Here is a 13684-nt window from a genome sequence, read left to right as displayed (position 1 = left end):
TTGTAGAGTCTTTGCTGCTTTGGTTAAGGATGGATTGCACCCTTTTAGAACATGCGCATTCTATTTCTCATTCCCATCCAAATACCAGGCTCCAAATCGCAGAGGTCCCAGATTGGGGTGTTTGAAGCTGCCCTTGTGCTATGTTAGAAGGTCCCGCAATGTGAGGATGTTCACGGGTAGGAGAACTGAGAGCTTCAGCTAATCTGTAAACCAAAACTGCTTCGGCCAGTTGGGCACAATCAGGATGACTTAAGCTCTGTCTTGGCAGATCTTCCATAGAACATGTGGTACCAATGGGATAGGAGGGAAGGCATACCCAACGCAACCCTTCCATGACACCAGTAGGCAATTTCCCATCAAGCCCTTGCCCACAGCTGCTCTGGAGCAGTATCAAGAAAATTTCCTGTTCCCCTGTAAGGTGAAAAAGTCCCAGGCTGGCATTCCCTATTGGGCAAAGATGCCAAGAACCAAATTGTGAATCTCCCCCATTTGTGATTTGTGGGAAAATGTCTACTCAGGGAATCTGCTAGGGAGTTTTGCGCCCCGGGTAAGTATGCTGCTGATAGGATTATGCAATGACTGATGCACAAGTTCCAGAGGGTGACTGCCTCTATGCACAGAGGGGAGAGATCTCACTCCGCTGTTTGTTTATATAAAATATCGTTGTCATGTTGTCCAATGTTATTTCGACATGTCGGGATTGGATGTGTGATAGGAAGACATTGCAGGTTCAATGGACGCCTGGAGTTCAAGTAAATTGATATGCATTCTGGATTCCCATAGGGTTCAGACGCCTTCTGCCAGATGATCACTCATGTGTGCACCCCAACCCAAGCGGGAGACATCAATAACCCTGGTTGCCTCAGAAGTCAGTGTAGGGAAAGGGATCCTCACCCAAACCTTCTCTGGTTTTGTTCGCCAGACGAGAGAGTCTAAAGCTTTGGGCAGAACTGTTACCTTGTTGTTTATGTTGGCCTTCTCTGCTGAGTACATGGAAAGAAGCCAGGCTTGTAGGCAACAAGGGCGAAGCCTGGCAAATGGTGTCCCATGTGTGCATGAGGCCATGTGGCCGAGGGGGAAAGGGAAGTTCTGATTGACGTCCTGGGTCTGAGAACGAACTGATGTATGAAAGCGTTCATGGCCTGAAACCTCTGGAGAGGTAGATACACTCTTGCTGTAGTCAAGTCCAATTTTGCCCCTATAAAAGGTATGAACGTCATGGAGGTCAATGTAGAATTTTTGTGATTGACACAGATGCCCAGTGAAGGCAGAAGGCTGAGCAGAACACTGGTTGTCTGTTGGACTTCCTCATACGAACCGCCAGTCAGAAGCCAGTCGTCGAGGTAAGGGAAAACTGTAAATTCCTCTCTTCCCATCCAAGCTGCCACTACAGAAAAAACCTTAATGAAGACCCTGGGTGCTGTAGCTATAGACGAAAGGGGAGGACTTTGAATTGGTAATGCTCTTGATTGAAGAGGAACCTCCTGTGGGCTGGGTGAATGTCTATGTAAAAATATGCATATTCTGTGTCAAGAGCCATGAACCATTATCCTCCTCTAATGAGTAAATTATTGATGCCAAGGATATCCTGTAGAATTTTAGTTTTCGAATGAACCTGTTCAGCTGTCTCAGACTGAGAATTGGCCTCCATTCCCCATTCTTCTTGGGGATCAAGAAGTAAGGGGAATAGAATCCCTTCCCTTGATGTTGAGGTGGAACCTTTTCTATGGCTCCCCTGAGGAGAAAGGAGTTAATCTCTTGTTGTAGAATCTTCTTATGAGAATGGCCCTGAAAAGGAACAGGGGAGGGGATTATTGGATAGGAGGTACCAGAAACTCTATCATATAGTCACCATGAATAATCTCTAATACCCATTTGTCTGTAGTTAGGGCCCTCCAGTTTTTGGCAAATTGGGTAAAGCAGCCTCCAAATAATAGAGAAGGGGAATGAAGCAGCATCAAGAAAGGGATGCAGGTCTTGACAGTCCCATCAAAATACACTCTTCACTTGGGGTTACAATATGAAGTCATAGTGGATGTTGCCAAGGCTGTGTGCCTGGGTCTATAAACCCTCTGTCTCCTGAATGGTGGCTCCTGAGGATGTTGGTGGTAAAATGGCTGAGGAGTTGATCTTGCCCTATACCCGTCTGTTGTGTTTTCTCTTAGGGAAGAGGTGTAAATGCCCAGCGAGCAAAGTGTTGTCTGGAGTCTTTGAGGGAGTGGAGAGATTCTTCCATCTTCTCACAGAATAGGTTGATAGTCTTGAAGAGCAGATCTTATATGGCACTCTGCACCTCTCTAGGGAAACTAGAGAATTGTAACCACAAGTTTCTCCTCATAACACTGACCATAGCCATCCCCCTAGAAGCAGTATCTGTCACATCCACTGTGACTTGGTGGGAAGTTTTGGCCACCAATCTGCCCTCATCCACTAAAACCTAGAAGTGGGCCTCCTTGGGAGCTTGCCCTTGAATTCCAAAACTTATTATAATTACAGCAGAACCTCAAAGATATAAACACCAGAGTTACAGACTGACCGGTCAACCAGACACTATGTGAAACTGGAAGTAACCGATCAGGCAGCAGCAGAGATTTAAAAAAAAAAAAAAAAAAGCAAGTACTGTACCGTGCCTGTATTGCATCTTAAAAGGTAAGCACATCTGGGCTGCCTAATCCCACCCTACCTCCCCAACCCCATCCGAGGGGCGGGCGGGCGGGCAGGCGCGCGCACGCACGCGCACACACACTCACACACAGAGCGAGGAGTGAGACAAGCTTGCAAACTCATACAGGGGCTGACTAGATTGCTCAGCTGCTGCTGAATCCTGGGCTGGAGTGTCAGCTGCTGGATCTGGAGCCTGAAGTGCGCTTTGTTCAGAATTACAAACATTTCAAAGTTACGGACAACTTCCATTCCCGAGGTGTTCGTAACTCTGAGGTTCTACTGTAGTAATATCATATTTGACCAAGATGGCCTAATAATTTGAGATCCTGAACCAGAGAGAAATGGAAGAGAAGACCTTTCTCCCTAGAAGGCTGAGTGGCTTGTGTCCCTTATCAGAGGGAGTAGCCTTTGGGTGCTGTTGCTTGGACTGCTCTGCAGCCTCCTGCACTACTAAAGAGTTAGGCTGTGGGTGAAGGGAAAAAAAACACCTCTCCCCCCTTGGATGGAACAAAGTAACGCTTCTCGGCCCTCTGAGTGGTAGGGCCACAAGAAGCAGGAGTGTGCCAAACCATCTCTGCCGGTCCATGATGGCCTCGTTGGGGAGGGCCACTCAACTGGGACCAGAAAGCTGCAGAATGTCTTGTAAACTATGCTGAGGCTCCTGGACTTCCTCAAGCTGAATCTGTAGCTCTGCATGAGCTCTTGATACTGTTTCAAGTGGTCTGCTGGAGATGGAGTGGATGGAGTAACTGCTTCATCCAGTGAAGACGATGAGATTGCTCCCAGTACCATTGGACTCTGTGGATCTGGCTCACCTTCCCCTTCCGAATATTCCAATGGGACCAGTTCTGGGTGTCTGAGCGATAGCAAATAGGACTTCTACGCTGATCCTGGGTGTCTAGGGTAGGACTCCAATGCTCCCCAATATAGCCAGTAGGATGGATCAATTGGCAAAGGAGGACCCAATGTCTTGGGTTCCACCATTCTCTTGATCAGTCATATCTGGTCAGAGGCGAGAACCCCAATCTTCTGGAACTCCTAGCTTGTGCAACCTCTGCCCAATGCTGCAGAGACTCCTGTGGGGCCTCAGATTCATCCAAAGAGAAAGACTGATTCCTTGTATCTGTCAGAACTGACAATACCAATGGGTGCACTTCAAGGCTGAATGGTGCGATGGGAGAACACGCTGCCTCATTGGGGTAGTCTCTTCCTTAGTATATGAATGTCCCGGAATAGAACAGTCCTGATAGGAAGGATGAATGCGGATAGGGAAGAGCAAACGTGTCCTCCAGAGAGAAGTAGGTCTCTGATTGCCCTGGGGTATGAGGAGAGTCCATTGGCAGAGCCTTCAGAACTCAAGCTTCCCTGGCCACTATGATGGTCAGCTCCCACCAGGACCTAATCACTACCGGTAGCATATCGGCTCTAGAAGTGGACGGGAGCACCGGGAGCTGTTTATCCCAAGCCTTCACCATCAGATATATAAACTTGCATGCCTCCTTCTCCTGTCAAGAATATTTACTCGGGTCTAAGTTCTTAGCGCCTGTGCACACTGGCTCTCCCCACTTTGATGGATTTGGAGAGGGATCCTCTCTCTTCGGAGCAGTTGTAGATGAAGATGGCTTGTCCTTATGTCTATGAGAGTACCCTTTGCTCATGTGAAGCCTTCTCCTTAGGCTTAATCCCTTAGCTTTTGTCCATAAGCTCATGCTCAAAGGGGTGCTGCCCACTTGATGAGCGTGACGAACAGAGTGTGGTCCCTGGCCCACATCTCCTTCTCCGTGAGATCTTTTCTGAGTCTCAGTTCCAGATCCTCATGAGTTCTGGGGCAAAGAGAGCGGCAGATGCTGCACTTGGCAGAACTGCAAGCGGTGAGGCAGTGTAGATGTTCATCGCTCGCCGAAAAGGAAGGCAGGAAACAGTTTTTGAACTCCGCGGTTGTGGGCATAATTCCCGACTTCTTGAGGGGAAAAGTCCCAGGGAAGGAAGAAAATGGGCAAAAATACATCTAACTACACTATGTAGACTATAGTATAAAGACTACTAAAATAACTATATACAATATCTTACAGCAATGACACGGTAACAAAAAAAGGAACTGAGGATACTGAAGATTCTAACTCAGAACATAAGGTGGTAAGAAGGAACCGGAGAAGCGTCGGCTCGCCCCACATTTTATGCCCTTGGCTTGGAGCATGAGGAGAGAAACGGCACACATGCAGGCGAACAGATACGGCTTGCAAAAAATTCCAGACTCAAGCACAAAATGTGCATGCGTATCAGGATCATCACTCAAAGAAAAACGTGGGAGTTATATGGTTATACCATTGATCATATAAGAACTGTTATTTCATAAAGTATGAGTGTCTTTTGGGATTTAAGGTGTTCAGAACTGACTATTCAGTTGGATAGTGGAACAAAAATTGCTGCAAACATTTTCTGCTTAATGTGAAATAAAGAAGAAAGATACAGAAGCTTCCACCATCAGTACCAGAACTTGTGACAGAGGAATGACTCAAAGAATCACTTGAGAATGACTATTATGATCTTGTGCATGATTTCTAATAAGTCAAATGGATGAACTGTATTTTAAATTTTGTTATGTTGGGACGACATTACATTTACGGGGGTGGGGGAGGGAAGGGAAAAGAAGGGTGAGTACAGCTTTCATAAGGGAATGTCTAGGTTAGATTTACCTGTGCCCTGTCCCATTAAGGATTGAAGGTCAGCTGCTCAAGGGGTCAAAGGGAATAGCTCTGGTTGCAGCAGCTCTAAAAGAACAGCAATGCTGTGTATGCTCTAAAAGGACAGCAGTGGGGTGTATGCAAGCAGGTTTTGTTTGTTTTTTTATATACCAAGTTTAATGAAACTTCAGTTTTAAAACTGTCTCTCGTCTTGGAGTATAACATTGGCAGATTTTGGGATGTGGTACAGTGTGGCAGCTAGTTATCATCAAGATTTTCTGTGATGGGAAACAAGGAATTCAACCCTCGTTTACATTGAAAATCCAGAGTCACCACCATCCCGCCCCGAAAGAGGAGAGACATCCCCTCTCTCCAATGCCAAAAGTCTCAGGCACCCTAACCAAGTTTCCCTCATTTCTCCACACACATTGCAATTATGCTGCACACTGAAAGAGATGGTGAAGTGGGGGGAGCTGCATCAAATAAAATCAGTTTAAATATAAAAAATAAATTAAACAACAACATTGCATTGATTCTACTGGACATGGGGGCAGCAAAGAGGAAAAAGCTTGTGGTGGCAATGCTGAAATATTCTGGACTCCCTGCTGCAAAATTAGAGTCTAATGTGCTTCAGAAGACACAGGCATTAGCTATGGTTTAACAAAAGTTATACAAGCTTGATGATGAATGATAATTAAGGCTGCGAGTCTGTCACAGAGGTCACGGATTCCGTGACTTTACGGGACCTCCATGACTTCTGCAGTGGCCGGTATGGCTGACCCGAGGGCCGACTGAGCAGCTCGGGAAGCCCCTGCGCCAGTCGCACTGGCCACTGCCCCCCTGCAGCAGCAGGAGTTTAGATGTGGGAGGGGGCTCAGGGCAGGGGAGTAGGAGGGGGTGAGGGCTCTGGGCGGCACTCACCTTGTGGGGGGGGAGGGGCTCCCAAAAAGTGGTGACATCCCTCAGCTCTTAGGCAGAGGCGCAGCCAGACAGCTCTGCGCACTACCTCCACCTGCAGGTGCCACCCCTGCAGCTCCCACTGGCTGCAGTTCTCGGCCAATGGGAGCTGCGAACCCAGTGCTATGGATGGAGGCAGCGTGCAGAGCTGCCTGGCCACGCGCAGAGCTGCCTAGCCACGCCTCTGCTAGGAGCTGAGGGAGGGGGATGTCGTCGCTTCCGGGGAGCTGCAGAGCCAGGTAGGGAGCATGCCAGCCCCTCCAACGCTCCCCAGCACGAGCGGGGGTCCCGGGCCACTCCCCGCTACCCCCAGCACCAGCGATGCCCCCCGACTCCCCGCCCAGCACCTGCAGCGTCCCCCAGGCCACCTCCCAAGATTTAGTCAGGGGTATATAGTACAAGTCATGGACAGGTCACAGGCCATGAATTTTTGTTTACTGCCCGTGACCTGTCCATGACTTTTATTAAAAATACCCATGACTAAAACATAGCCTTAATGATAACAGACAGTAGGGCATGTCCTTTATCTGGACTTCCTCAAACCCCATACCAACACTGCAGGCCACCATCCCTGTATTTCACTTAACTCATCCCCAACCTTCTCCCTCAGAAAGGTACTCTAACAATTGACAACAAACTTAAAGAGGAAAAAAAAAAGGGGGGGACGGGGGTCAGCCCGGTAAGCTTCTCCAGTAGTACAATGCACAACTCCCATGAGGTGCCTAATCGCCAGGGCCCAAACAGCATGAGTCTCAGAAGGTAGCCCTTAAACCATTAGCGGCAAAGTATCTTTCACATGATAGTGCTGCACAAGAGCAACATTGTTTTGAAGAATTCGGCTAAATGGAAAACTAAGATGTGAAAAGAGCCCCAGCTCCTCCATCTCCGCTGATGCTCCCACTACACAAGATGGCCTACCTATTTATTTGCACCATTAGATTAATTTCCAAATCAAATCAAAATGTACAACACATATCAGATCATTAACTATCCCCATTACATTTATATAAAGTGGTCCTTACAAGATTAAAAACTGTTAAGATATAAATGCTGGAGCTCCTTACCTGCTGGAGCCCTTCTCTAGAAGGGATAGATGTTCTCACAATATCATTGATGGCCCACCATTGGTCAGCAAGATACAAGGCTACAGCTTGAAAGGAAAAAGATGGATATAAAAAGTTAGTGGTCTTGACATTTTGAAACTTAAGATATTCACTAAAGTTATTAAAGTTATAATAGACATCTTTTAAGCTGTAGTAAGAAGCCCATTAATGCATTTATTATTTTCTTTAGTGCAAACAATGTGCTCAGTGCTGTACAGCCACAAAATGAAGACACTCCCTGCTCTGAAGAGATGATGATTTAAAAGGACAGTAAGCAAAGAGACTGGATATGCTCGGGACCCAGAGGAGTTAATAACAGAGGAGTTATTTTTTTAAAATTTTTGGTTCAATTGTGGGCATCACAGAAAAAGTGAATCTCAACAAGGGAGATGAATGTGGAGAGGGTGGTAGGATGGTGATCAGCATGAGGTAGGCATTCTGTACTTTGGGTGGCATGGGCAAATTCAGAGACAGAATTGGGAGAAGGAGACAAGCATAGCATTGAGACTGGCACAGTGGAGGACTGGAAGGTAAATGCAATACGGGATGTCAGCTGCAGCTGAGCAACGACAATGAGTCTGAACTTGATGTGGTAGACTAAAAGGGGCTTGAAGTGGTAGGCAGATCAGTGGAGGGACTCAATTAATGCTTGACAGAAGAGGAAGATAAATTTAGTAGCCTCATTTTGGATGGACTGGGGAGGATGGCTGGGTATCAAAGTAGCCAGAGAGGAGAAAATTCAAGAGAAAGTACATGGTGCATTTAATTATTATGCACATTCAATCAGGAAGGCACTGTCTTTCATTTTGTTACACATCTTCCAAATTTAATCTAGCTGGTTCCGCTCCAATTGGTACAGTAATTTCACACTTATTGAGATGTGGATAAGAATCTACAACAGAAATTAACAATAATATGAAAATGGAGGTAATGGACACTGCATTCAAGCTGAAAAAGGTAATTAGTTATTGCAAGGTAGCATGGAATGAATAAAGGATTGGTTACATGTATTTGCCACAAAAAGCAAAATGCTACAACATTTAGATTAGAATTTTAAAATGAAACCTGTGAGCGAGTCCTCAGGTGCAAATAAAGCAAGAACTTTGTGTGTCTGATCTCCACCGTAAAGAGGAACGAAGCCTATAGTTGACAAGCTAATAGGAATCTGAAAAAAGAGTTTAGAATGGTTCAATGGACTCTTGCTAATATAGCATTAGTCAAATATATAGAGCATGCTAAAGAGGACAAGCAAACCCAGTTTTCAAACTTGGATGCTTAAAGGTGACCTGCAAACCCAAAAAAACACCCCCACCACTGGAGTTTGGCCCTGTTTTGCCTCTTTATAATACAGATCTTTATAAAAATGACCTCCAAGGTGCATGCATGTTGGAGGGAGGAGGTTTAAAAAGTTTTTCCTCTGTTAAAACAAAACCAAAAACAATCAAAGGAATTCACATTTTGTCTATCCTATTTTTCCTGGATGATTCTATAAATGACTGAAGAACTATTAGGTTTATGACATCAGATAGACTGGGCCATTTCCTCAATTTTAATAGGCCAGCCTTAAATTTGGCCTCAGGGTACATGTACATTGCAAAATTCAACCAACCAGCAGCAGCGAGTCTTAGAGCCCGGGTCTACAGACTTGGGCTCACACTATGGCGCTAAAAACAGCAGTGTAGATGTTGCCGCTCAGGCTGGATATTAGGCTCTGAAACCTGGGGGAAGTGGGTGACTTTCAGAGCCCGAGCAGCAACATCTACACTGCTGTTTTTAGCACCGTAGCACGAGCTCTGTGAGCCTGAGTCTGTAGACCCGGGCTCTGAGACTCTCTGCCACCCAATATAAATATATATTTTTTTTATTTTATTTTATTTTGCAGCACAGACATACCCTAAGTGACCAGCTGGAGATTCAACTGGTTAACACCCTTCATAGCTTCTGGTCACGAGCATGATGGGGTGATCTCTGGCTGTATAACTTGTGCCAGGGAACAGTGGAATGCAAAGTTGGCATATAGCCCTATGTCCCTCTCTTCTCCCTACCATTAGGCCCTGCACTGAACAAAGCTCAGCCTAACATTATGATCTGATCCCAAGGAAGTGAATCTCTACTGAGAGGGGAAGCCAGTTTTATTTCTGTTCATATCTATTCGACTCAAAAGCTATATGAACAACTGGAAGACAAGCTGTCTTTATTAAAGAGTCAACATCTCATCCTCAATTAAGGGCTAAAAAACCCTCAAATACATTTTGTAGACTCTTCTAACAAAGACTTCCAGGAAACAGGAAAGAAAAAACTTGATATGCCTGATACACAAACCCAAATTGTCTTCCCTTGCAGGCCAGGTCACCTTTAAAACAAGTGAACATTTCCCACGTTTTGGTGCTAAAATAGGCACTTCAGCGTCCAAATGCTCAATTGAGCACCAAAATGCGGCATTAAGGCACCAACATATGGAAACTGGAACCACTTAATTTTAGAACGTTCAATATCTTCATCAAAATGATTTTGAAGTTATTTAAATTCAAGTATTTCTAATATTTAATGAAGATATTTGAGAAAATAAATATGTATATATTAGCACTGATTGTGTGATGAACAAATGACTAGACATTCAGACTATGAGAAAGATTTGCTTCCTTATAAAACAGTTTAAAGCTTATGGTATGCTATGGCTCAGAATTTTTATTTTTACGCACACAGCACTTACCATGATTAGAGAAAAGTGCCTAAAAGTCTGCTCCTGGAAAGGGATCTGCAAGTGAGAACCCCTACTCTTGCTTAGAGTCCCACTGGCCTCACTTACTCTAGACTCTTTAGTTAAAATTTCACACCACTGTTACCATAGATACTAGCAAGTGGGAGTGCCAGCATAGGCAGACCCGATTTTGACCACTACATCACAAAGACAGGCTAAGTGATAAGGTGGATCAGATCATAAAATTCCAGCATCCGGTCTCTATTAGTGCCTCCACCAGTACTGCTGCTGTGACGGCAAAAGGGAAAGTTTTAGAACAAATGGTCCAATATAGACACCCTTTTGGATGTCACTGGGACTGCCTATGGGATTAAAGGTCCACCCAAGCAAATCACTTTGCAAAACTGAGGCATAAATGACCAATTAGATGCAGTAACTGCTAGCATAACTTATGCATGTACATTTCTGTGATTAATTCTAGCAAAGAGTTTGCCTGACTCACCAGTTATGATTTAAAATGAAAGAGAATTGTTCAATATACATAGATTCATCATCCAACAATCTGAGTGGCTGACACAAAGATCCCACTTGGTATAAAACAATGTGTTGTTTGGTGTTCCAAAGTACAATACAAATACAGTTTAAAAAGGATAGGAACATATAGAAAATATAATACTTATTTAAATACTCGTTTTAACACAGTAGACACAGACTTGATTTATCTGCATTTTTACTCTACGTTCAATTGCAAATAATCAAGAAATAAATCGGTTCAGATTTTTCTCTCTCTTACTTTGATGTTGCTGACAAGAGACAAGAACTCTGGATTCTCTGGATCCCCACATCGAAGATCAGACATGTAGTCTTCTGCAGAACTCTCCAAGTCTTCATGACTGTAATTATCCAACATGTCCACAGGGAATGCCATCCCCCTGAAAAACTGAACATGCATATATTATTGTAGAGATACCACACAGTATATGCCTGAAGTTATCTTGTCCTACTAAACATAACATTAGAATGAATTTATTAACTAGCACCTCTTCTTCTCTACAGGGAAGCTGTTCAATTTTATTGGCAGCAAGGAGCATGAATCACAGCCTCGTGTCAATTTGTCACAACCACCCCAAACATTGGCTTTATTTTTTATTTCCAAATGTTATTTGGGCAGAATAAAGTGATGTGTGTTCCAGCGCAATTTGGTTAATTTAATACATGCTTTCTTTCTTTTTCTATACAATGTTTACTGAGTTGCTGTTGCGTAAAGTACAATGGATGCATATAGAGCCAAATCTTTCATCACTTCACCTAACCAGAGTAAAATAGTTGTACAGGGGGTGCTGCATGGACGTTGGTGAGAACAGAATCTTCTCCACACACCTGTGCATTGCTTCAGCCTCCCACAACATGGCCTATGTATCCTACCTATGCACCGGGGAAGCAGGGAGAAGGGGATTGGCCAATGGATCCCTGTAGACGACTGTCCATGGTCTAAAGGACATGCACAGATATTGGGGGGCTTCCTTGTCTGTTTTCACCCCGCTGTTTCACTGACTGCACCAATGTCTCTTTGACAGTAACTCATCTTTGGTGCACTCAACTTCACTTCCTAGGGGTCTGTGTGTTTTCTTTTGAAGTCCTCTTCCTGAAATTGCCATTGCCCGCACCAGGGGTCGGCAACCTTTCAGAAGTGGTGTGCCGAGTCTTCATTTATTCACTCTAATTTAAGGTTTCCCGTGCCAGTAATACATTTTAACGTTTTTAGACGGTCTCTTTCTATAAGTCTATAATATATAACTAAACTATTGTTGTATGTAAAGTAAATAAGGTTTTTAAAATGTTTAAGAAGCTTCATTTAAAATTAAATTAAAATCCATCCTAGAATACTCAAGGAGCTAATAGAGGAGGTATCTGAGCCTCTAGTTATCATCTTTGGAAAATCATGGGAGACAAGAGAGATTCCAGAAGACTGGAAAAGGGCAAATATAGTGCCCATCTATAACAAGGGAAATAAATAAATAGTTTAACTTCTGTGCCAGGGAAGATAATGGAGCAAGTGGTTAAGGAAATCATCTGCAAACACTTGGAAGGTGATAAGGTGATAGGGAATAGCCAGCATGGATTTGTAAAGAACAAATCGTGTCAAACCAATCTGATAGCTTTCTTTGATAGGATAATGAGTCTTGTGGATAAGGGAGAAGTGGTGGATGTGGTATACCTAGACTTTAGTAAGGCATTTGATACGGTCTCGCATGATATTCTTATCGATAAACTAGGCAAATACAATTTAGATGGGGCTACTATAAGGCGGGTGCATAACTGGCTGGATAACCGTACTCAGAGAGTTGTTATTAATGGTTCCCAATCCTGCTGGAAAGGCATAACAAGTGGGGTTCCGCAGGGGTCTGTTTTGGGACCGGCTCTGTTCAATATCTTCATTAACGACTTAGATATTGGCATAGAAAGTATGCTTATTAAGTTTGCAGATGATACCAAACTAGGAGGAATTGCAACTGCTTTGGAGGACAGGGTCATAATTCAAAATGATCTGGACAATTGGAGAAATGGTCTGAGATAAGCAGGATGAAGTTTAACAAAGACAAATGCAAAGTGCTCCACTTAGGAAGGAAAAATCAGTTTCACACATACAGAATGGGAAAAGACTGTCTAGGAAGGAGTACGGCAGAAAGGGATCTAGGGGTTATAGTGGACCACAAGCTAAATATGAGTCAATAGTGTGATGCTGTTGCAAAAAAAGCAAACATGATTCTGGGATGCATTAACAGGTGTGTTGTGAGCAAAACACGAGAAGTCATTCTTCCGCTCTACTCTGCGCTGGTTAGGCCTCAACTGGAGTATTGTGTCCACTTCTGGGCACCGCATTTCAAGAAAGATGTGGAGAAATTGGAGAGGGTCCAGAGAAGAGCAACAAGAATGATTAAAGGTCTTGAGAACATGACCTATGAAGGAAGGCTGAAAGAACTGGGTTTGTTTAGTTTGGAAAAGAGAAGACTGAGAGGGGACATGATAGCAGTTTTCAGGTATCTAAAAGGGTGTCATAAGGAGGGAGAAAACTTGTTCACCTTAACCTCTAAGGATAGAACAAGAAGCAATGGGCTTAAACTGCAGCAAGGGAGGTTTAGGTTGGACATTAGGAAAAAGTTCCTAACTGTCAGGGTGGTTAAACACTGGAATAAATTGCCTAGGGAGGTTGTGGAATCTCCATCTCTGGAGATCTTTAAGAGTAGGTTAGATAAATGTTTATCAGGGATGGTCTAGACAGTATTTGGTCCTGCCATGAGGGTAGGGGACTGGACTCGATGACCTATCGAGGTCCCTTCCAGTCCTAGAATCTACGAATCTATGCAGAGCCCCCCGGATCGGTGACCATGACCCGGGCAGTGTGAGTGCCACTGAAAATCAGCTCGCGTGCCGCCTTTGGCGCACGTGCCATAGGTTGCCTACCCCTGGCCTGCACTCTTCCGCTAGTCCCTCAACTATGGTGAAACAACACTATAGGCAGCAGCATGCCTCCTTGCCAATTGTCAATGGGAAGCCCTGCATTTAGAGGGGCT

At 44.4% G+C, this 13684-nt stretch overlaps 1 protein-coding gene across 2 annotated transcripts in view; it reads right to left on the bottom strand.

Moving 5' to 3' along the window:
- FAM169A (family with sequence similarity 169 member A) overlaps nt 1–13684 on the bottom strand; it is a 122037-nt gene that overhangs the window by 24344 nt on the left and 84009 nt on the right. The window contains exons 4-6 of one of the 2 annotated variants that reach the window (XM_065406907.1): nt 10903–11049; nt 8474–8573; nt 7370–7455 (exon numbers count right to left, since the gene is read on the bottom strand). In XM_065406907.1, coding sequence (XP_065262979.1) covers nt 7370–7455; nt 8474–8573; nt 10903–11049 — 333 coding nt within the window. The remainder of the gene's footprint in view (nt 1–7369; nt 7456–8473; nt 8574–10902; nt 11050–13684) is intronic. The other variant, XM_065406906.1, reaches the window with a different exon arrangement.

Source organism: Emys orbicularis, chromosome 6, assembly GCF_028017835.1.
Source record: "Emys orbicularis isolate rEmyOrb1 chromosome 6, rEmyOrb1.hap1, whole genome shotgun sequence".
Taxonomy (NCBI): Eukaryota; Metazoa; Chordata; order Testudines; family Emydidae; genus Emys; species Emys orbicularis.
The sequence above is the reverse complement of the archived record's forward strand: the minus strand, read 5'-3'. Positions and strand labels throughout refer to the sequence as shown.